Source organism: Mesoplodon mirus (assembly GCF_964341445.2).
Source record: "Mesoplodon mirus genome assembly, chromosome: 4".
NCBI classification, from domain to species: domain Eukaryota; kingdom Metazoa; phylum Chordata; class Mammalia; order Artiodactyla; family Ziphiidae; genus Mesoplodon; species Mesoplodon mirus.
In genome coordinates this window covers 46,788,386-46,813,892 of record NC_138979.1, presented here as the reverse complement: position 1 = coordinate 46,813,892, position 25,507 = coordinate 46,788,386, and the positions used below count along the sequence as shown (strand labels likewise).

The 25,507-nt window shown below is 37.2% G+C and overlaps 1 protein-coding gene across 2 annotated transcripts in view; it reads left to right on the top strand.

The window, feature by feature from the left end:
- Positions 1-23,007, top strand: part of RFX7 (regulatory factor X7) — a 158,104-nt gene extending 135,097 nt beyond the window's left edge. For both annotated transcript variants that reach the window (XM_082617083.1, XM_082617084.1), the window contains exons 6-10: positions 9,319-9,435; positions 10,732-10,816; positions 11,463-11,670; positions 14,960-15,255; positions 16,878-23,007. In XM_082617083.1, coding sequence (XP_082473209.1) covers positions 9,319-9,435; positions 10,732-10,816; positions 11,463-11,670; positions 14,960-15,255; positions 16,878-20,156 — 3,985 coding nt within the window. In that variant the 3' untranslated portion in view covers positions 20,157-23,007. The remainder of the gene's footprint in view (positions 1-9,318; positions 9,436-10,731; positions 10,817-11,462; positions 11,671-14,959; positions 15,256-16,877) is intronic.
- Positions 23,008-25,507: the final 2,500 nt, after the last annotated feature.

Below are 25,507 nucleotides of genomic sequence, written 5' to 3'. Positions count from 1 at the left end.
TGTTCCAAATGAAAGAACAAGGTAAAGCCTCAGCAAAAATTCTTAATAAAATGGAGATAAGACATATTATAATTAAAATGTCAGAAGTTAAAGACATGGAGAGAATCTTAAAAGCAGCAAGAAAAAACAACTAGTTATGTACAAGCAGACCCTCATAAGATTACCTGCAGATTGGTCAGCAGAAACTTTACAAGCCAGTGGGATTGGCGCAATATATTCAAAATGCTAAAGGAAAAAAATCTCCATCTGTGATCAAGAATACTCTATCCATCAAAGTTATCATTCAGAATTGAAGGAGAGATAAAGAGACTTTAAAACAAGCAAAAGCTAAAGGAGTTTATCACCCATGAACCTGCCTTACAAGAAATGTTAAAGGGACTTCTATAAGCTCTAAAGAAAGGGTACTAACTAGTAACAAGAAAACATATGAAAGAATAAGTGTCACTGAGAAAGTAAATATATAGTAAATATAATGGGTTAGTTATAAAGCTAGTATGAAGATAAACAAAAGTAGTAAAACTATGATTATAATAACTTATGGATACAGAAGATTAAAATATAAAATGTGACATAAAACATTGGAGGGCAGAGTAAAAACGTTGAACTTCAGAATGTAATCAAATTTAAGGTGTTAACCACCTGAAATAGACTGTTATAAGTTTTTATATGTAAGCCTTATGGTAACCATAAAGCAAAAACCTATAGGAAACACACAAAAGATAGAGAGAAAGCAGTACAAGCATATCACTAAAGAAAGTCATCATACTACAAAGAAAGAGAGCAAGAGAAGAATAAAGGAACAGAGAGGAACCACAGAAACATCCAGAAAACAAATAAGATGGCAATAAGTACATACCTGTCAATAATTACTTTAAATGTAAATTTACTAACTCCTTCAATCAAAAGGCAGAGTGGCTGAATAGATAAAAAACAAAACCCATCTATATGCTATCTACAGGAGACTTGCTTTAGATATAAGGACACACAAAGACTTGAAAGTGAAGGGATAGAAAAAGATATTCCATGAAAATAGAAACCAAAATAAGCTGGGATAGCTATACTTTTATCAAAATTGACTTTCAAACAAAGGCTATATAATAAGAGACAAAGAAGACATTACATTATATTGGGCCAACCCAACAAGAAGATAAAACATTTATAAAATATTTTTTTATCCAACTTAGGAGGACCTATATATGTAAAGCATATATTAACAAACTTGAAGTGAGAAACAGACACCAGTACAACAATAGTAGCGGACTCTAATGCCCCCTTTACCTCAGTGGATAGATCATCCAGACAGAAAATCAATAAGGAAACATCATCCTTAAAAGACACAGTAGGGGCTTCCCTGGGGGCGCAGTGGTTGAGGGTCCGCCTGCCGATGCAGTGGACACGGGTTCGTGCCCCGGCCCAGGAAGATCCCACATGCCACGGAATAAGAGCTGGTTCTCTGAAAAGATAAACAATACTGAAAAACCGTAAGCTAGACTCACCAAGAAAAAAAGAGAGGACTCAAATAACATCAGAAATGAAGAGGAGATGGTACAACTGATAGCACAGAATACAAAGGATCATAAGAGACCACTTTGAACAGCTATATGCCAACATATTGAACAACCTAGAAAAAATGGATAAACTCCTAGAAACATACAACCTACCAAGACTGAATCATGAAGAAATAGAAAATCTGAACCAACTGATTACTAGTAAGGAGACAGAATCACTAATCAAAAACCTCCCAACAAACAAAAGTCCAGGACCAGGCAGGTTCACTGGTGAATTCCACCAAACATTCAAAGAAGAATTACTACCTATCCTTCTCAAACTCTTCCAAAAAATAGAAGGGGTGGAAACTCTTCCAAACTCATTTTGTGAGGCCAGCATTACCCTGATCCCAAAACCGGACAAGGATGCCACAAGAAAAGAAAATTAACAGGCCAATATTCCTAATGAATACAGATGTAAAAAATATTAGCAAACAATTCAACAATACATTGAAAGGATCATACACCATGATCAAGTGGGATTTATTCTAGAGATGCAAGCCTGGCTCAACATTCACAAATCAGTCAATGTGATTCAACACATTAACAAAATGAAGGATAAAAATCATATGATCATTTCCATAGCTACAGGAAAAGCATTTGACAAAAATCAACATTCATTTATGATAAAAACAAAGTGGCTATGAAGGGAATGTACCCCAACATAACAGAAGCCATATATTGTACAAGCCCACGGTCAACATCATACTCAAAAGCTGAAAGCTTTTCCTCTAAGATTAGGAACAAGACAGGGATGCCCACTTTTTCCACTTTTATTCAGCATAGTATTGGGAGCCCTAGCCAGAGCCGTTAGGCAAGAACAAGAAATAAAAGGCATCCATATTGGAAAGGAGGGAGTAAAACTGTCACCATTTGCAGGTGACATGACATTATATATAGAAAACCCTAAAGACTCCAACAAAACAACTGTTAGAACGAATAAACAAATTGAGTAATGTTGCAGGATACAAAATCAATACACGAAAATCTTTTGCATTTCTACACACTAATAACAAACTATCAGAAAGCAAAATTAAGAAAACAATCCCATTTCCAACTGCATTAAAAAGGATAAAATACCTAGGATTACATTTAACCAAAGATGTTCAAGACCTGCATACTGAAAACTACAAGACATCAAGGAAAGTAGTTGAAGAAGACACAAATAAGTGGAGAGAGATTTTGTGCTCATGGATTGGGAGAATTAATAGTGTTAAAATGTCCATACTACCCAAAGCAGTCTACAGATTCAATACAATCCCTATCAAAATTCCAATAGCATTTTTCACAGAAATAGAACAAAGAATTCTAAAATTTGTATGAAACCGCAAAAGACCTCAAGCAGCCAAAGCAATCTTGAGAAAGACGAACAAACATGTAAGCATCACACTCCCTGATTTCAAGCTCTATTTCATATCTATAGTAATTAAAACAGTATGGTATTGGCATAAAGACAAACATATAGTTGAATGGAGCAGAATAGAGAGCCCAGAAATAAACCCACACATACGTGATCAATTAATTTACAACAGAGGAGCCAAAATTAGTGGGGTAAGGACAGTCTCTCCAATAAATGGAGTTGAGAAAACTGGAGAGCCACATGCAAAAGAATGAAACTGGAACAGTATCTTATACTGTACACAAAAATCAACTCAAAATGGATTAAAGACTTGAACATAAAATCTGAAATCATAAAACTCCTAGAAGAAAACATAGGTAGCAAGTTCCTTGACATAGGCCTTGGCAATGATTTTTTTAATCTGACACCAAAAATAAAATTTTTAAAAAGCAAAGATAAACAAGTGGAACTATATCAAACCAAACAACTTCCACACAGCAAAGAAAACCATCAACCAAATAAAAAGGTAACCTACTGAATGGGAGAAAATATTCGCAAGTCATATATCTATCTGTTAAGGGGTTAATAGTCAAAGTGTATAAAAAACTCATACAACTCAATAACGAAAAAAAAGTGATCGATTTTAAAATGGGGTAGAACATCTCAATAGACATTTTCCAAAGAAGACATAAAGATGGACAACAGGTACATGAAAAGATGCTCAACATCACAAATTATCAGGGAAATGAAAATCAAAACCACAATGAGATATCACCTCACACGTGTCAGAATGGCTGTTACCAAAAAGATAACAAATAACAAGTGTTGGTGAGGATGTGGAGAAAATTGAACCCTCGTGCACTGTTGGTAGGAATATAAATTGGTGCAGCCACTGTGAAAAACAGTATGGAGGTTCCTCAAAAATTAAAAATAGAACTACCATATGATCCAGCAGTTCCACTTCTGGGTATATATCTGACAAATGAAACACTAACTCAAAAAGATAAGCACCTTCCTGTTCACTGCAGCACTGTTTACAATAACCAAGACATGGAAACAACCTAAGTGTCCATTGATGAATAAATGGATAAAGAAATTGTGTGTATATACAGTGGAATATTATTCAGCTGTAAAAAAGAATGAAATCTTTCCATTTGCAGCAACATGGATGGACCTCAAGGGCATTATGCTAAGTGAAATAAGTCAGAGAAAGATAAATACAATGTGATCTGTCTTACATGTTGAAACTAAAAATTCCTTTAAAAAAAGCTAACAGATATAGATAATATATTGTTTGTTGTCAAAGGATGATGGTAGAGGGTGGGAGAGATGTGTGAACTCGGTCAAGAGGTTAAAAATAAAAAATCTTGAAAGCATACGTTAAGTCAGAAGTATATGCCTTGAATTGTAGGAGTCCATAGCCAAATTAGAATTTTTGGTACACAAATTGAAAGCATATTCTTATAAATAAAAGCAGTTGGACTTTATAACATTTTATACACATGCTGTTTTCTTTATTTTCTACATAATAATGTAAGGATTATCTTTTGCACCAATCTTTTTATAGGTAATAATGTGTCATTGCAATGAGACAGCTTAATTGCATTCTAGGAGCTACTGTCACCATCCTCATTAACTGACATTTAGGCAGTATAGATAACACATATACTTTATGTATACTAAAGTGTGTGAATGTTTTCATATAAATAATGTTGAGGCCATTTTTTTAACATCTGTAAGAAAATAGGGGCTTATTTATAATGGGTTTTGAAATTTAATGTCTCAAAAGAACTATAAAAACAGCTTCGCAGGAAAAAAACAAAAACAAAAAAAACAACCTGCCTCAAGGTGGTTGGGGGGATTAAATGATGTAACACATACAAAGCGGTCCAAAAATGTCCAGGTATTGTTATGTATCCTATGACTATATTTTGCCACAAGTCTTTTATGATTTTTATTTGTATTTTTGTACCTTTAAACAATGTTTACCTTTAACTTAATAGTTTATTTGTAAATGGTATGAATAAACATTGAAGACTGACTTGCTACTGAGGATTTTGAGTGACATGTTCATGGCCATATTAAATATTAAGCTTAATTTCAAAGTCTGTAAAGCACACTTTTAAAAAAAGAGTAAGACCAAAAGAAAAATCTCATTTGAAGAATGGCATTAGAATGTTAGTTATCCTGTGAACAGAACATTCTCTGTACCTTCCCCTTTTTTGAGTCTTGCATAAATATAATCTGACGCTGAGTTAGGTGTTAACTGACACCATATCTTGCTTGATCAACCTGCAGTTTAGTTATGAAGCAGGAAAACAAGATGTAAACTATCCAAGATCTCCACATGGCCTGGAATGACCTATGGCATCTTATATAGCCCTGGTTTCAAAATTATGGATAGATAACCTATAAATACTTAATTATATTAAACAGTGTCACTGAATGTCTAGAACTTCTCAATGGGGAAGAGCCTGTAATAATGAAGTTATTTTTCTTTGAAAATTAGAACCACTGAAAATTGGATAGGCCACGTCACAATATAGAGCCCTTCCTATCAGGAGAAGTGTTCAGAGGTAACCCATCATTCAGGAGGATAGCCATTTCCACAACTGGCAGGAAGTTGAACTATACAACCTTCTGAACTCATTTCCAGTTCATTAGTTTCACAAAATTAAAGAAATTGATGACCTGTCTGGGTATTGTTATTGTTACTTTCAAATTGAGGTGCTCTTTATTTTCTCTTTGACATGTACAGTGTCAAAGTATAGAATTTTGAACCATAAGCAGTTTTATTCTTAACATTGCCTACTATTTGATTCAGGAGGTATAATTTGAGTTGTTTATTATATGTCTACAAAGTATTGGGTTGGCCAAAAAGTGCCTTCGGTTTTAAGTAAAAATAAAAGACATTTTTCATTTTCACAAAGAACTTTATGGAACAATGTATTCACCGTTTTTTTCCACTACCTTCTGCCATTTTTCAGGCAACTTCATAATTCCATCTTCCCAAAACTTTATCTTTTTGAGCAAAGAACTGTTCCAGGTACCTTTTACAGTCTTCCAGGGAATTGAAATTTTTTCCATTAAGAGGATTTTGTAAAGACCAAAATAAATGGAAATCCGAAGGTACAATGTCTGGTGAATATAGTGGATGAATCAGAACTTCCCAGCCAAGCTGTAATAGTTTTTGCCTGGTCATCAGAGAAACATGTGGTCTTGCATTATCCTGATGGAAGATTCTGTGTTTTCTGTTGACTAGTTCTGGATGCTTTTCGTGGAGTGCTGCTTTCAGTTGGTCTAATTGGGAGCTTGTTTGACTTAATCTTTGGCTTTCCAGAAGGAGTTCATAATAGATGACTCCCTTCCAATCCCACCATATACACAACATCACCTTCTTTGGGTGAAGACCGGCCTTTGGTGTGGTTGGTGGTGGTTCATTTTGCTTGCCCCGTGATCTGTTCTGTTTCACATTATTATACAGTATCCACTTTTCATCGCCCGTCACAGTTTGTTTTAAAAACAGAACGTTTTCGTTATGTTTTAGTAGAGAATCGCACATGGAAATACGGTCAAGAAGGTTTTTTTCGCTTAACTTATGTGGAACCCAAACATCAAAGCGATGAACATAACCAAGCTGGTGCAAATGATTTTCAGTGCTTGATTTGGATATTTTGAGTATGTCAGCCATCTCCCACGTGGGATAACGTTGATTGTTCTCAATTAATGCCTTGATTTGATCACTATCAACTTCAACTGGTCTACCCGACCGTAGAGCATCGTCCAACGAGAAATCTGCAGCACAGAACTTCGCAAACCACTTTTGACACGTTCAGTCAGTCACAGCACCTTCTCCATGTGCTGCACAAATCTTTTTTTTTGCATTTCGGTTGCGTTTTTACCTTTCTTGAAATAATGTTGCTTTTTTTCTTCCATCTTCGATATTAAAATGACTACACAAAAATTCACCAGTTTTGATGTCTTTTTTTAAATGCAAGCTGATATGACAGCTGTCACATACAATCTAACAAAATTGTTTTGAATGAAGTTAAAGACAATAAGTGCTACTAGAGCCACCTTACAGAAAAAACCAAACGAACCTTTTGGCCAACCGATACTTTATATATTTATCCACTAAAGAGTATTTTAAAGGTAAGTTCATTGTTATTCTTCCAAATAGTGAATTCCCTGCTTTTAGTGGAATAAATAAGAATCAGAAACCACATGAAACTAGATGGTCACATTCTGAAATCACACTCAGGATTAGTTCAGTTTGACAAGCAAATTTTGCATTCATCATCCTGACACTTAATTTTGCCAACCTTCCACCTACCCCTTTTGCCATAATAAAGAACTTTTGTATACTAATATAATGAAAAAAATATCAAAACCTAAATCACAAAAGGAGAATAGAATGGATATTATATCTCTCATTAGACTCATTGCTTTGATTCTCTTTATTTGGTTTCAATTTTTTTAGGCCCATCTACCAGTGCTGTCATAGGAGCCAGTGGTTACTGTTTTCTTTTTTGCTTTGTTTTATGTGTTTCTTTAAGGTGTCTTGTCATTTTAAATATGGCATACTTATTAAGTCATATTTAAAGTCATTTTAAGTTGTATGTCATATTAAGGTTTAATGTGACACGTGGGCATAATATGACTCTTCAGTCTTGTTCCTAGTGATGAGAATACAGTGATGAACCAGATAGATATGGTCACTGCCCTCTTTGAACTTACAGTCTAATGGAGGATACATAACAAATAAATTGGCTGTTACATAATTTTAAGTCAGGCGAAGAAAAGAAAGTACACACACAAGAAATATGGTGAGGGTATGGCAGGAGAGCACTGCTTTAGATAGGGTAGTCAGTAGAGACCCTTTCAAAATCATAACAAGCAGGGGCTTGAAGGGTAAGAAAATATTCCAGGTAGAGGAAACAAGTATCAAGTCCCTAAGGTGGAAAAGAATCATTCACATTTTCTTTCTGCGCTGGTTTAAACCATAAAGATGACCAATTTAACTTGCTACTGAAATGGTTATGATTTGATGCAATTCATTTAAATTGTCAGCCCCCCCAAATAGTCACTCCTTCACTTTGTGCTTTAAACCTCGGCCCCTGAACCATTTGGAGTATTAGTCTCAACTTACATATGATGTATCTAATATTCCTTATAGAGGGAGTTTTTGATACATATTAGCTCCTTTCCCTTCTCCCTACTCTGCAGCATTGTTGAGAATGCATTTGCTAGACAACACTTCTCCTTCCCCTCAGCCCCACCCCCAACAGAAGTGTGTGGTATTTGGTGCTGGGATAGGGAGGGCCCAATCAAGAAAAACACCAGTCTTCAGACCTACCCTGTTCTCTCTATTAAGGCTCCTAGGGGTCCCAACCTTCTCCTGAATCTCTACTAATTTGACCTCTGGAATTCAGTTCACTTCAAGAATGTTGCCAGGATATTCAGCCATCTACAAGAACTCAAGTCCCAGTTACCATTATATGTAGCCCATTCCAGTGGTTTTCCTTCTTCATCCTAAACCTCTTTCCTTGGCTCTCTACTGCATGACTTCTTCATCAAGAAGCTGCTCTAGTTGATGCTGAAATGGGGGATGAGCTGGGGAGATTTGATTGAGTTATTTTGGAATTCCTCTGACTTGCTCTTTGGTAGCGGTTCTCCCAAAGGCCAACAGTTATGAGGGAGGCCTTGGTAGCCAGAATAGGACATGGCATTTTCCTGCTGCTGAACTGGTAGAGAAGGAATTGGCCTTTTACCCATGACTGGCAGCTGTAGAGAAAAACAGAACACCTGATCTAGTAGTAGGTAAGACTTGGCTTGTTTCCCTGGTCCCACTTGAAGTTACTGCCTTACAAGGTACTTTCTTCTTGCAATAATGGGGGAGGGAGGGTGAGAACACTGTGCCTTCATTTTTTTCCCTTATTGGTAAAATGAGAGTGTTGGTATAGATGATCCCTAAGGTCCCTTTTAGTTCTAATACATCGTGTTTCTATTCCAAACTATGTAGTAGTTTTGTCTCTAATGTCTGACACACATAATGTTTACATTGGAAATTATTCCAGTATGTGAGCTTGATATATATGTGGAAACGTATAGCCCTACTGGTCGAGCCTGGATATTCTCATTTCAGAATGCACGTTTGGATTGTAGCTGGAAAACTTTGTACTGCCAATGTCTTACTGCAAGTTTTTGCTATTAAAAGCAGTAGTACTGTGTACCCTGAGGATGAAACAAGCTAAGTAAGCCTGAGTTAGTCTTTAAAGAAGGATGAGCATGTATCAGTGAAAACTGTGGTGAATGACTTGAAGATGTGTATTTTCACTTTCTCATGGGGTCAAATTGGACTGAAATAACACTATGCTAATGTGATTCTGAGTTCTGTTGCTCTCTCTGAATTGATCACTCCTTCTTTTGCAGGAGCTATTGTGACAATCTTGGTTACCATCCATTAAGTGCTGCTGACTTTGGAAAGATCATGAAAAATGTCTTTCCAAACATGAAGGCACGTCGTCTGGGCACAAGAGGCAAATCTAAATATCCTTTACCAGAATGGTTTTTAGTAATCTCTTTAAGCTCTCACTTATTGCAGAACGTTTGCTGCTGTAGTTCAACTAGCAACTATATTTAGAAATAAATTTAAATCAACAAATATAAACGACTCAAAAGTACTTAGAATAATTGTAAATTGTATTTTCCCAGCTGTTTATCACACTGCAAGAGAAATAACAAATAGTGGTTATCAGGATTGTGATAGATTTCACCTTACTCTGTCACTATAATGTGTTCTTAATGGTCAGATCTTCTTTTCCTTAACTATAGAATTACTAAGGCACGCCACAGTACAGCAGTTGTAAATTATATCAGTGAAAGTGGAGAAAGATGTTAGTTTCTCATCTTTCCTTCCTCTAATTTAGAAACATAGGGATCTCCTTGGCAATATATACAACATTCAAAAAAATTTTTTGTGGAACTTGTGCTGTAAGATTAGTGTTCTCTTTGTATTTTCACCCAACCCTTTAAAGGCTGTATTAAAATTAAAGCCAGGGCATAGAAAAGGCCCCTCTCATGATAGAGAAATACTTAGGTGCAAACAGAAGTAAGGAAATTAAAATTAAGAGTTTACTAAAGTTCTTCCTACCGTTGGAAGAAGATTGTAACATGGAGGGTCTCTGTATCATATTATAAATACATCATTTCTCTCTGCTTAGCTTTTGGCCTTTTTCAAAACATAAAATTCTGCTGTGGGGGAGATGTAAAGGGGAAGGGAGAGACTGCTTTTCTAAAACGGCTCCAGGTGTTCTTTAACCAGTTGTTGCACGACCGAGTCTTGTTTCCTGAGTACAAACAAAAATGTCTTCGTGTGTCTTTGGCATGTTACAGGTGATAATCCTTTACGTTTCAGTGGAAAAAAAGAAGTGAAAAGGTTAAAGCTCTTGTGACACTCTTAAGAGTTGTTTTTGTCCCAGTGCCCTGGGCTAAAGTTTCCCTTCTCTCTGCCAGGTTTCCATCTGGATATTCCTTTCCTTCTGACCTGTTTGTTACTGGTGGCTGGCACAGCTTATTAGGAACATTTATTCATAAAATTTATAACAGATGAAAATCATTTTGTTCCATTTAAGCCAGTAACATTCTACAAGGACTGTTTCAGTTTCAAAAGAGTAAAGGTGTCCTGAGTTTCTAATATTAAGTTTTCTTTTACTGAAGAACTCAGAAAGTAGATGGTATCTCAGGCTGATTTTATTCTCATTTCATATATGGTTACTTTTCAAGTGCTAACTATATAAACAGTTCATTTAATTTCGAGTACTTTAGACCTTAACCATTTATTACGTATTGCTACAGTGGACTAAGAAAAAAAGCTTTTGTTCATATGCCAACACTACCCAATCTTGATTTTCACAAAACTGGGGATGGGGTAAGAATTTCTGCCTTTTCTTTTTGATAAGTAGAATTGTACCTTATTATCAACATTGAAACGATTCTGCATGGTCTCATTTGGATAAAGCCAGGGACCAGGAACTGTCTTTTACTAAATAAATGAGCCAAAAAATTCAACAGTGGCTGGTAACTGTTAGCATATATGACTTATATCACCGTGGTTCATGAAATTAAGGAGAAAAAAGATGGATCTAAAGTTCCTGATTTGTAGATATATCTACGGTATATATTGTCAAGAGGAAAATTTAAGTTATAGAATAACGTGTAGAACGAATGTTTTCAGAAGAGAAAATACGGCTTATGGCATAGTTTGTTTTCTTGATGTTAGGAAAGGCTTTTTTAAAAATTCAAAAGATCTGTTAGTTTCCATATATGTTTAACAATATATGTTTAAATGTTATATTCACAACACTGCTGGTGGCCGTGCACCAGTGGGTATAGGCATAGGCCTCATATTTGCAGGTCTCTACTTTTATGCCTGCCAGTACCAGTCACTTAGTACTACTTTGACTCAATAGTTTTATATTGTATCTTCTGATTAAGAACATGTATCTTAAGTGTGCTTCAATTTAATTTCTCTGAACTTTCTTTTAAACGTTTTTTTTCCTTTTTCCTTTGTTTAGTTGGAAGGAGCTGAACCTTCTGGGCAGCTTCAAAATATTGATGAGGAAGTTATCACTTCTGCTTGCCGTCTTGTGTGTGAATGGGCCCAGAAAGTGTTAAGCCAGCCATTTGACACGGTCTTGGAATTAGCCCGCTTCCTTGTAAAAAGTCACTATATAGGCACCAAGTCAATGGCAGCTCTAACTGTAATGGCCGCAGCACCACCAGGTACAAAATTATTAACAAGCTAAAACTGACAGGGTGTTAACTATATTTAGAGTTGGTAGTAAAAAGAAGAGCTTAGCCAAAAACCTCCTTTGTCTTTTTAGTATTTGTATGCATTCACTCTTACTTCCCTTAATACTAAATTCAGATGGGCTTGTTGAGCTAACAAAAATAATAATAGTTCTTTCATGATAAACTTTGTATGTTGCTCTGCTTACGTATGAAGCTTTTATGATTTCCTAGTTGGTATTTCATTAATTTTTCCATTGCTGTTTTAAAGTTTAAAGAATATGTGTATGTGTACTTTTAAGTATATATGTGTTTCTAAATTAATGAATTAAATATTACAAGTAAAAAGTAAGATTAAGTTTTTTAATTACTTGCTAAGACTCCTATCCCCAAAACTAATACTTATAAATGAAATGATCTTTGGACAATGTGAAAGGTACCTTAGTCTCACAAAAAATAAACCATGTGAAGCATTACTATGAAGTAGCAAGAGTGATTTTTTAATATGCATTCAATGAGTATTTTTATTCAGATAGGAACTTAAGAATTAACAGTATTAGGACAGACAGTATCGTTGGAATAATAACTCCCTCCTAAATTAATAGCTGTGTAAAGTATCTATTTTAATGAAATTTTTTAAATGTCTTATTTCAGTCATACTTTATAAACCTAAAAAAGAGTGAATACATTTTGTTATTACTCTAGGAAATTATAACTTCTATAAAAAATTTATTAATATGAAACAGTAGATTTATCACAGCCAGAACTATAATTATAATTATACTCTTAAATAACTTTACTTTTCTATCTTAACTTCGTTATTTTAATAAGGAATCCTTTTTCTCTGTTTAAATTTATCAGAAGCTTTAAGCATTTGTAGTATGTGTGTGAGAGAGATTGTTCTGTTCTCTCATTTTATTGTCAATTGAGGACCATAAATATCAGCAAAATAGCCTTTTACAAGAGCCTCATCATAATTTTTCCTGTCTCGATATAAAATGGATGGCTCTAATCTGTACACTTATGTAGTTACACAGGGGCAGGAGAGTGCTTAGTCAGCCTTATCTAGCTAGATAGCTCACATCTGTTACCTCATTTATTCTCCCAGTGGTCCTGTAAGATAGGGGATATTTATTCCCATTTTACAGATCGGGAAACAGATTTAGGGAGGTTAAGTAATTTGTCCATAGTCAGATAAGTAGTGGAATTAGCCAGAATTTGAATCCTGATTTGTCCTTCTCCAAAACCCAGGTTACTCCTTTACACCAGACTGTCTTCCTAGCTTCTGGCAAAATGAGGTTCTAAAAGATATGGGCCCTTCAACTTTCTGTGTTCTCTTTCTCCTACCCCTACTGACACCCAGAAGAGTACTTTCACAAGTTGAGGACTTAGGAGGTATCATGGGGTAAAGAAACAGAGACATCTCTATCTTCTTATTTCCCACATTATTCACATAGTCTCACTGAAAGAAATGTTGAATGAATGGATTTTTAAGGCATATGTGTGAAGAAAGGTATATTTTTTAAACAAATACTAAAAATCACATATATAAGTAGGCATTTTCACTTTTTGAAAGTAGCTTGGGAGGCTGTTTTTTAACATCTTCTGAAATTTCGTTCTCAGCCATTGCCACTTTGTTTTTTTTAATTTATTTTTGGCTGCAGTGGGTCTTTACTGCTGCATGCGGGCTTTCTCTAGTTGCAGCAAGCGGGGGCTACTCTTCATTGTGGTGCACAGGCTCCTCATTGCGGTGGCTTCTCTTGTTGTGGAGCGTGGGCTCTAGGTGCACGGGCTTCAGTAGTTGTGGCCCCTGGGCTCAGCAGTTGCCGCTCGCGGGCTCTAGAGCTCAGGCTCAGTAGTTGTAGCACATGGCTTAGCTGCTCCGCAGCATGTGAGATCTTCCCGGACCAGGGCTCGAACCCGTGTCCCCTGCATTGGCAGGGAGATTCCTAACCACTGCACCACCAGGGAAGCCCCATTGCCACTTTTAAAAATATCTTTGGTAGTGATGAATCTTCATCCTTTGAAGGTGCATTTGCTTTTTTGTAAGTATCGTCTCCATATTAAGAACAGGTTGTATTACAGATGTCCTTTGTAAGCAGCTGCTTGGAACTCATGCCTGTCCAGAAACCCTAGCAGGAGGCATGAGACAGCGAGCTTGAGCAGTTGGCACAGGCTCTCGGGTGCAGGTGCTGAGCAGCCAGAGCCGAGGCTGCGGACCGGATGGGAGCAGTGCAATTCGAGTTGGATTTGAGGAGAAAGAATAGTACTTAGGTGATAAAAGGGGGGTCAGAACATGTGGGATTGTTGAGCAGTGAGTGTGTGGGTTAGAGTTTACAGTCACTTTCCCTCCTTCCCGTCTCCCACTCCCGAAGCTGTTGCTGTTAACAAGATGAAAAGCAGAAACGGCTGGGGAGGGGAAGGGAAGGTCAGGATGTGCCAGCAGGACAGGGGTGTCCTCCCTTTGCCTCTCTCCACTGTTTCTACTGACCCCTGCTCACTTTCTAATGATCTTAATGTCACTCCCTAAATGTGAAATGAGCTTTTGAAAAATTAGTCGTATTACATAATCAAGTTTTCTTAAAATTTATCCCTTGCTTATTTTATCATTCCTTTTTCTCAGTGTTGATCTTACTACTACTTTAAAAAGCTTTTTCAGTGACCCTTTTTTAGAATATCTTAACCTCAGTCTTATTAAGAAACTCTGCTTAATTTCTCCTAGGTCATACTGGAATAACCAATTAATTAATTAAAGCAGTTAAAATTGTATTACCTATTTTCGTGAAATTCATGTAGAATTAAAGACTTCTTTTCCCCATACAATTTTTTTCTAAGATATGGATGGTTTCAGCAAATATTTATTGAGTGCCCCTTGTGGGCTGAATATTAAAATCGTGAAAATGCATGAATTTCTTAATTAGAGAAGGGTGAAGGAAGATTTTTCTGACATCTGATAAAATGTAAAACATGTTATCTTGGCATTTATCTTAGCTTTTGCACATTAGTGACATCGCTACTACTCTTTTCAAAATCTTCATCTATTATTGCAGATATAACTACAGCTGTCATCTAAGTTGAACCATATTTTAAGGTGTCAGTTAAAACCATATTGACAAATGTTTATAAACTGGAGGTGTAATATTTATGCTTTATAAAGAAATTGTGAGTTAAAATTTGCTGGGTTTGGTTGCTTTGTCCAGTAAATGGCTACATAGTCTTAGAAATTGAGTTGTAACTGCTTTCTATAAAGAGTATTTTAGCTTTACTTTCTGTTTATTTTCAGGAATTAAAGGAATTACCCAGCCTTCTGCTTTTATACCTACAGCTGAAAGTAATTCCTTTCAGCCCCAAGTGAAGACTCTGCCATCTCCTATTGACGCTAAACAGCAGTTGCAACGGAAAATCCAGAAGAAGCAACAAGAACAGAAACTACAATCCCCTTTGCCAGGAGAATCCTCAGCAAAAAAATCAGAAGGCGCTACAACCAATGGAGTGACTAGTCTTTCTAATGGAAATCCTGCAATCCTCTCTCCTCAGCCTATCGGTATCGTTGTGGCAGCTGTCCCTAGTCCCATTCCGGTAATATCATTAAATAGCATTTGGCCTTACTGGGATTGTGGGAAGTCAGTTGTTTAGTTTAAAGTGGCACAGAAGGAGGCAAGTATAGGTGTAGATACAGTTATAAAATGATTTTGTGACCACACACGATTTCACTTCAGTCGGTTGTCTTTTATTCAGGATATACGTTGTTGATTACAGCGTGAGCTATAAAAGGAACAGAAGTGAAATTACAAGACATACAAGTTTGCACATAACTGGTCAGAGCTTTATGTAAGAGATGAGTCATTTTCAGAGTTGTTTCATCTCTAGCTAAGCAAAGGTGACACAATTGCAAACTTTTTTTGGTTTATATTTTTTTCCTTTTTAACATTCAGATGGAGCAAAATTGTAATATGTGTTGGTAATACATTAACATAGACTTGTCTCAATGGCTTGCTGGACATGGGATCTTGGGCAAATCTCTAAGCTACTCTGAGTCTCTTATCAACAAATAGAGGTTATGGTCTACTCCTTGCCTGTCTCACACAACTGAGTTTATGATGAAGAGGCTTTTAAAATGAGAGTGCATGGGCTTCCCTAGTGGCGCCACGGTTAAGAATCCGCCCGCCAATGCAGGGGACACGGGTTCGAGCCCTGGTCCAGGAAGATCCCACATGCCACGGAGCAACTAAGCCCGTGCACCACAACTACTGAGCCTATGCTCTAGAGCCCATGAGCCACAACTGTTGAGCCCGCATGCCACACCTACTGAAGCCTGTGCTCCTAGAGCCCATGCTGAACAACAAGAGAAGCCACCCCAGTGAGAAGCCCGTGCAAAATGAGAAGCCCGTGCACCACAACGAAGAGTAGCCCCCGCTCGCCGCAACTAGAGAAAAGCCCACACGCAGCAACAAAGAGCCAGAGCAGCCAAAAATTAATTAATTAATTAATTAATAATTGTTTTTAATGTTTAAGAATAAATAAATAAAAATAAAATGAGTGCATCATGCTAAAGCAAGATGGTATTTTATGTTGTTATTTATGATGTTATTAGGGAAATATAGTATCTTGTGGTTTTTCCTGTTCTTATCATTATCCTTATCATCATCATCATCATGTTATTGAAACATGGAATACCTGGGAACCATACTCTTGCACTGTTCATTGTAGAGAAAACTGGGGAAGGCAGCAGTTTTATCTGAGACCTTATCCACAGTGGTTTATTAGTAATGCCCAAGGGAGATCCATTTATAAGACAGTCTCCCCGGTGAGTGAGTCATCTTGCCACAGACTCCAGTTAGATACCTTTATAGTTGCATGTTTCTTCAGGATTTTATTTCTGCTCCCTATAACCTCCTTAAAATTCATTGTTTTAGCAAGTATTCATCACAAATGTGAAGTTTTTCATTGAAGTCTTAATACTCTTCTTACATATCATTGTATTTGGTAACTATATTACACTATGTTGCATTTATTATAGTATTTTCTTGTCTGGTCCTATCAAATCTGGTCTAAAAACTCTTGTCTAACATACAAACTGTCTTTTTTTTTCTTTTTAGCATTACATGTATCAAATGCCTTAATACTAATGAATATATGAATTGCTATTTATATTCTAGACTTGTTACCTCTGATATTTTTGTTTTCCGCCTTTTTAACAGGTCCAACGGACCAGGCAACTGGTAACTTCACCAAGTCCAATGAGTTCTTCTGATGGCAAAGTTCTTCCCCTCAATGTACAGGTGGTCACTCAGCACATGCAGTCTGTGAAGCAGGCACCAAAGACTCCTCAGCATGTCCCAGCCAGTCCTGGGGGGGATCGCTCTGCCCGTCACCGCTACCCTCAGATCTTACCCAAACCAGCCAACACCAGTGCCCTCACCATCCGCTCTCCAACTACTGTCCTCTTTACTAGTAGTCCCATCAAAACCGCTGTTGTCCCCACGTCACACGTGAGTTCTCTAAATGTGGTGAAAATGACAGCAATATCGCTCACACCCAGCAACAGTAGTGCCCCCCTGAAACACTCTGCCTCAGTAAACAGTGCTGCAGGAACAACTGAAGAATCAAGGACCATTCCACAGATCAAGAATGGTTCTGTTGTTTCACTTCAGTCTCCTGGATCCAGGACCAGCAGCACCGGGGGACCATCTGCTGTGGAAGTCAAAATGGAACCTGAGATGTCATCAGATGAGCATCCTGTACAGTGCCAAGAGAACTCTGATGGGGCTGACGTGCCCAAAACAACACCTAGTGCCCTCTCGGGGCAGAAAAGTAATACAGAGGGAGTAGTGCAAAAACCTTCCAATGAAGGTGTTAATGAAATAAAAGCAACTAAGGTCTGTGACCAGAGGACCAAATGTAAAAATCGCTGTAATGAAATTCTGCCAGGCACTTCAACAGGCAATAATCAAAGCACTATCACTCTCTCAGTTGCCACTCAGAACTTAACTTTCACCAGCACCAGCTCACCATCTAATGGTGACTCAATAAATAAAGACCCTAAATTATGCACTAAAAGTCCAAGAAAGCGGCTGTCTTCTGCATTGCAAGAGTCCCAGGTGCCTCCTGTAAAGAAACCAATTGTGGAACAGCTTTCTGCAGTTATCTCGGAAGGTCAGAAACCAGGCAGTGTTAAGAAGGACCAAAAGGTTCCACATTCAGGGAAAGCAGAAAGTTCAGCAGCAGGTTCTCAGATTCCTAGCAAGGTATCAACAAATGTTAACTCGCACGTAGTGGCAAGTCAACCCGTGAATTCCTCTGCTCTTGTTACCAGTGATTTAGCTTCAGAACAGCAAACCACGCCATCATCATCTCCAGATATAAAAGTAAAGCTTGAAGGCAGTGTCTTTCTCTTGGACAGTGATTCAAAATCGCATGGCAGCTTTAATCCAAATGAATGGCAACAGGTCACTAAGGATTCTGAGTTTCTGTCTGCCGGCTGTGAACAACAGCAAGGTATCAGTGTCATGACAGTTCCTGAGCACTCTGATATCAATGACTTAGAGAAGTCTGTTTGGGAATTAGAAGGAATGCCACAGGGCACGTATTCCCAGCAACTACACAGCCAGATGCAAGAATCTTCTCTGAGTCAAATGCAAGCACAGTCTTCAGATCAGTTACCTCTACAGTCCGAACTGAAGGAGTTCGAGCCTTCTGTTTCCCAAGCAAATGAAAGCTACTTTCCTTTCGATGAGGAGCTTACCCAGGACAGTATTGTAGAGGAGCTGGTACTCATGGAACAGCAGATGTCAATGAACAATTCCCATGCTTACGGTAACTGTTTGGGAATGACCCTTCAGAGTCAGTCTGTAACTCCAGGCGCTCCAGCGTCATCTCACGCCCCCAGCACCCACTTCTACCACCCCATCCGTAGCAATGGCACCCCGATCCCCACCCCAACCCCAACCCCCACCCCGACCCCAACCCCCACCCCCACCCCCACCCCCACATCTGAAGTGGTTGCTGGGTCTCAGAGCCTGTCACGGGAGAGCCCTTGCTCCAGGTTGGCCCAGACCACACCCGTGGATAGTGCTTTAGGAAGTAGCCGACACACACCCATCGGTACTCCCCATTCTAACTGCAGCAGCAGTGTCCCTCCCAGCCCCGTGGAATGCAGGAATCCATTTGCATTTACCCCAATAAGCTCCAGTATGGCATATCATGACGCCAGCATTGTCTCAAGTAGTCCTGTGAAACCGATGCAGAGACCCATGGCCACACACCCCGACAAAACCAAGCTTGAATGGATGAATAATGGGTATAGTGGGGTCGGTAATTCATCCGTTTCTGGCCATGGCATTCTCCCAAGCTATCAGGAACTAGTGGAAGACCGTTTCAGGAAACCTCATGCTTTTGCTGTGCCTGGACAGTCTTACCAGTCTCAATCCAGACATCATGACACTCATTTTGGTCGTCTGACTCCTGTCTCTCCTGTGCAGCATCAAGGTGCCACTGTAAGTAACACCAACAAACAGGAGGGCTTTGCGGTCCCTGCCCCTCTTGATAATAAAGGAACTAACTCTTCGGCCAGCAGCAACTTCCGGTGCCGAAGCGTGAGCCCTGCTGTTCATCGCCAACGTAATCTTAGTGGAAGCACCCTCTACCCAGTATCTAATATCCCCCGATCTAATGTGACCCCCTTTGGAAGTCCAGTAACCCCTGAAGTTCATGTTTTCACAAACGTTCACACGGATGCATGTGCCAACAACATAGCTCAAAGAAGTCAGTCGGTTCCATTGACAGTCATGATGCAAACAGCCTTCCCAAATGCTCTTCAGAAGCAAACAAACAGTAAAAAGATAACCAATGTTTTGTTGAGTAAACTTGATTCTGACAATGATGATGCAGTGAGAGGTTTGGGCATGAACAACCTGCCCTCCAATTATACAGCCCGGATGAATCTCACTCAGATTTTGGAAACTTCCACTGTCTTTCCTAGTGCCAATCCGCAGAATATGATCGATTCCAGCACTTCTATTTATGAATTCCAAGCACCATCTTACCTCACCAAAAGTAATAGCACCGATCAGATCAGTTTTTCTCCTGGCGATAATCAAGCACAATCAGAAATTGGAGAGCAACAATTAGATTTCAGTAGCACTGTTAAAGACCTGTTGAGTGGAGACAGCTTGCAAACCAACCAGCAGCTGGTAGGTCAGGTAGCATCTGATCTCACTAATCCTGCGTCTGATTTTTCTAGCGACATCAGGTTGTCTTCTGAGCTCTCAGGCAGCATCAATGATTTGAACGCTTTAGATCCAAATCTACTGTTTGATCCAGGTCGTCAGCAGGGACAAGATGATGAAGCTACACTGGAAGAATTAAAGAATGACCCATTATTTCAACAAATTTGCAGTGAATCCATGAGCTCTATGACTTCATCAGGTTTTGAATGGATAGAAAGCAAGGACCACCCTACTGTTGAAATGTTGGGTTAAATTGTATTTTATAATATGTAGCACACTGTATCGAAAGACATATGTATTGTATTTGTCTTAATGGAAGTGCCTCCCGCAGCAGAAACACTTACTATTAATTGTGACATTTTAAGAGTTTGCTGCAGAAGCGGTTTCTTCTTCAGTAGGAAATGGTTAGACTCGCCTCAGCTCTTAACAAGTTTCTGAAGAGAGTAGGCTGTAGAAAAACAAATATTAGGTTTTCAATTTTATAATGTTCCCCATTTAATCATTATTTGCTAGTAAACAAAAGAATAACCAGTTTTTACGAGAGCAGTCTAGATCTTTATTTTGTATAAGTTTATTTTAATTCATTGGTTGATCTGCACAGATTTTAGAGGAAACCATTGATTTTAGGTATAGGATATTTTTGTTGTTGGCATTATCATTTAGATATGAAATCATTGTTAAGGTAAACTGTAGACAAGAAGGTCTTCCTTGAAACAGGGATAATATTCAGGTTATTATAAGTATTTAGGCTTGAAGCATAGAGCTACTGTAGAATGAAAAAAAATCTCTGTAGGACTTTCTGGGACTTCAGTACCATTTGCACCTGCAACGAAGGGCTTAAATAGGAGAAAATAATGGAAAATTAAATATTAATGTAAGGAAAGCAAAAGCTGCGCTAAAATATTTAAAAGGAAAAACTAGTAGCCATTTATATTTGTAACCTTGCATTAGTCTTTTTTTAAAATGTTGATTTTAACATGGAGCTAAGACAGAGACATGCCCGCACGTGCACACACACACAGACAAGTAAGTAATTCCAAACATTGTAATTTAATAGAATAAATATACAAGCATGTTAGAAGAATATTTTATGTTTTATTATTTGGTAGTTGAGATAGGGGAATTTAGAAGGAAACTAAAAGCATTTTCTTAGTTTCATCACAGTATGTCTGCATGCACATATTAAAATTCTATTTAAGATTTATTTTGAAGGGTTTTAATTATAAGTCCTCGATTTAGTGACTGACTCCTTCACTGCTCCTGAATATAGAAATGCAATTTGATCATGGGAATCCCTTTGAAAAACAGATAAGCAGGAGAGAACATAAAAAACTAAACAGAAAACATTTCACCACCTGAGGTCTGAAGTCACAAATCTTTATATCTCTGATAAAACAAAGGGGATATCAATAGTACTTGAAGAAGAGGAGCATTTTATAACATGCTTAATTTTTATTTATTGTGATAACCACAATTGCAAAAGAAGCACTCAGGATTTGTTTTAAAATGTTTCTCTCTGTGGCTCCCATTTTGTTTTGTGAATAATTATTTATGAATTTCATGCTGACACAAATCTTCTCACTAGTCGACAGCTCCATTTAAGTGAGCTTCAATATCAGTTTCAAATAGACTTAAAAATTGCCGTTAGGTTTTTAAAGCTAACATTAAACCATTGCTATGCTACCTTGAGCCTAGCTAAGCTTTCCTTTACCGTAAGCCAATCAAAAGACTACAATCCATGAATATTTAACAAATGTGATGAAGGGTTTAATTTAATAAGATTTCATTGTTCAATAAATTTGCAAAGTAGGGTATTAACATTTTGATAAATAAATGGTGCTAGGTTTGGCTCAGAGGTTTATATATTGATATGTCCTAGTTATTGGCATTTGTGTGTGTTTGCTGTTATCTTGATTTAATGATCTGTTAGATTTTTTTTCTTGATACTAGTTATTTCTTCACTGTACATTGAGACACAGCACTACTGCACACCAAAGTATGCAATACCCAAAGGAAACTGTGTGATTTCTTTTAACAAATGATGGGAGCCTTTCTACATGAGATACTCTGAAAAGGAGATTTTGAGGCCATTCTAATCCCTTGTTTACATTATTAACTTCCTACTAATACAAAAATAATGGAAATCTTTTTTGATAAAAATATAAAGACTGGAGGATTTTTAACCCCCTGTACAGTATTGCAGCAAACACTTTAAATTTGGTTGAATTCGTCCAGCAAACTTTCTGGGGTTCATATATTGCACTAAATTTGTTGAACCTGTGGTAGGCACATCTCTTAGGATAAATGCAACCAATACAGTCCACAGATTAAACTTTTTAAATGTGTTTCATTATGAAAAGACAAAATGTCATCAAAGTGACAGATAAAATTGTCTTATGTAGCAATGTGCATTAATCTCAATGAGATATTTCTATTTCTTATTCTCTTACATGAGAATATTACAGCAGGAAAAATTAAGTTTAGTTTGCTTCACCATGTTAATACATGATCACAAAATGTGCATGAGTGTTATTGACTTATCTTGTACAGTACTAGGTATTCCTGTAACCACTTTTTTTTTTTCTTGGCTGTACTGAAACTGGTTCATTGTTAGCCAGACAAGCATAGTTATTCACAAGTTATTTGCTTTTTTATGTTTACTAATTCTGCTTAGTTATTGTTGAATATGTTCTTTTCTCAGATTATTTTCATTGTTTTGATGTTTTAAACATTTTGCATACTGTTTATCATGATAAGACTTCATGAAGTAAATAATTTTGCATATAATTGCAATAAGCACTGACTTTTGAACTGAAAAGAAGGAAAGTGTTTTTTTGTGCAGTGCATCAGAGGTTCATATAACAGTCTTGTACTATAATGTGTTTTACTACACCATAAATTACAAAAACAAGCCCTGTTTCATGTTTTCATTTAGTGCAAAAATTCAAGATTTCCCCAGTGTTTTGTTGTCTGTTGTACCTGCTGAAACTACGGTAGTTGAATATTGCAGTAGCATTTCAGTTCTCTTTTTTTATTGAAAGTGCTCAAAAATTGTTTTTTAAATGTTTTCAAAAACAATTAAAAACATTTTATATTAAACTGACTGGATCTTAAGGTGATTTATGGGATTCGTTTTATGTAGACAGCATGCCATTTTGTAAACAGACCTGAAGCATTTCTTCCTTTGATCTCATGAAAGTTGAGAAAATGGGAAAAAATCAGCATCAGGAAGAACAGTGCTGCTAATCTATTCTCTGCTATTAATCCAGGAGGCTACACAGATCTTATTTTGTTCATCAGAACTCTGCTACTCACTTACAGTTTATTACCAATGAATGATACATAGCATAGAGCTTTATGTTGTCCAGAAAAAAAAAAAAGGTCTTTCCTTTTGTTCACTGACATATACTGTTTGCTTTCAAATGTTAGTCTGTGTAGTACCTAGATATGGGTATTTGGGGAACTTTGAATAGAAAAATAACAGAAAATTTTAAAGCACAGCTATGTCCAAAAGCATTATAGGCATTTTGGTGAAGAACAGGCAAGCAGAACAGGAACCAATGGCTATAATGAACCAGTAAGAAGTTCTGGAGGAAAAAGTGTTATGTAGTACCTGAGGTGCTTTTGGCTGCAGGTAAGAGAAAACCTAACACTGACTTCAGCCATAAGGACATTTATTTTTAGCCTAATAAGAATTTTGGTGATAGGAGGTGCTCAGGTTCATTCAGTGACTCAGTGTTTTTTTGTGTTCCATCAGCTTCAGCGTTGCTGTTCTGTGTCTATTGCCTCATGGTCACAAGATGACTACCACAGCTCCAAATATGGTATCTTCATACATCCCAAACAAGGTGGTAAGGGCAGCTCTCAGCCTTTTATCAGAGAGAAATATCTTTCCCGTACTCTCCCATTACTCCCTCCCACTCCACCCCCTACTTAATCTTGTTAGAAAAAAGAGGTCAAGGCCCACCATAAAACTAACTAGTTTAGATTCTTGATTCATCTTTTATAGCTAGGGGAGGGGCCCATTTCCAGGAGCATGTGATCATCCACTGAAAATGAGTTCCATAACCTAGAAAAGATACCAGGGACTTAAGATATTGTGCCCACCTTTGAGAGAGGCTCATAATCTTGTGAAGAACTGATTGCATGTTCTTTGATAAGTGCCAATTAGAAGTATATATGGCATGCTATCTAGAAGAAAAAAGGTGAGAGTTCACACTCTGAGGATCCATGAACTGGGCAAAAGAAGGTCATTAGTAAGGGCTACATTTAGAAGTAGCCTGTTAACTAGTGTAAACTGTTAACTTGTGTCTTGCCTCCCTCTCTGAGTTGAAAATCAGATATTATGGAATATCATAAGTGTAAATTGCCTCAGTACCTATTATTGCCATAGAAGACTGAAATTTTGATTCTGTTGAGTCTGTAGAGATTTATTTTGATATACATTGCTATCAATGAATTTTTAAATAATTAGAATTACAAATTTGTGGATGGGATCATTTATCAATAGCATATGATCTGGAATTTTTAAAAAATATGTATATGACCAGTCCTGGAGCTATAAGTTTAGAAGGGGAAAAGCAAAAAGGCAACAACTTTCAAGATAGGTTTTATTTCTTAGAACTACTTAATTTTAGAGGGAAGGGAAAATAATTTTATAAGTGAAATGTATCATGAGAATGGTATTACTACCATATATAGAATATTTCCTTGCACTAAATCCTGTATTAAATACTTCACATATATTCTGATTTTCTCATTGTAACAATTATGAAAGAATATCATTTTTCAAGTGAGAAAATTTTAGCTCAGATATTAACTGGTAGGAGTAACAGCTAATAATAGGAAAAGCTGCAATTAACTTGGTTCCAAAGCCAAGTTCGCAACTATTATGCTGTACTTGAAGACACTTGTTCAAATCACCTACAGTAGTAGTTTGATTTGGTGGCTTCTTTGAAATTTTCATTCTGGCTTAAAATTTTAAATTAAATTTGATTTTCTTGGGAATTTTGTTTCTGTTTAACCTCTGATCCTTATATTTCTTATACTTCCTTTGCATTTTTGTTGCTTTTAGATTTTGCCCGTGTTTTGTAACTTTCCTCTAAATTATTTGCGTTCCTTTCCCCTTCTCTCCCCCTTGGAAATGCATGCCCTAATGTATTGGAAATCAAGGGAGAAGTAAGATTTAAATAGAAAATTTTGTTTTACGCACAGCTTTTCAAGCACGTCTTACAGGTATACCTAATTATATCTATTTTAAAACCACTTCTTAAATTTCATCAGGAAATAAAAACTAGGCAAAAAATGTTTTGTTGGACAAATGATAAAGCGCCTAAAATATGTCAGTGTCTGTGCCAGGAGTAAGAGAAGACATCTGCCATTTTAAAATTTTACAATATTATGAGGAAGATGCACAATGAACAGGATTGCAGGATGCAGTGATGTCACTGTAGCAGAGACTGCTGTTTGCCACTAACACATTCTCCTAGCCATCTGCACAAAAGACATTTACCAGCTTCCCTTGTAGCTAAGTGGAGCTGCTTACCAAGTTCTCAGCCAAAAAGAATCAAAAGGTTTGTGTGTTTCTTCGAAGTGTTCCTGCA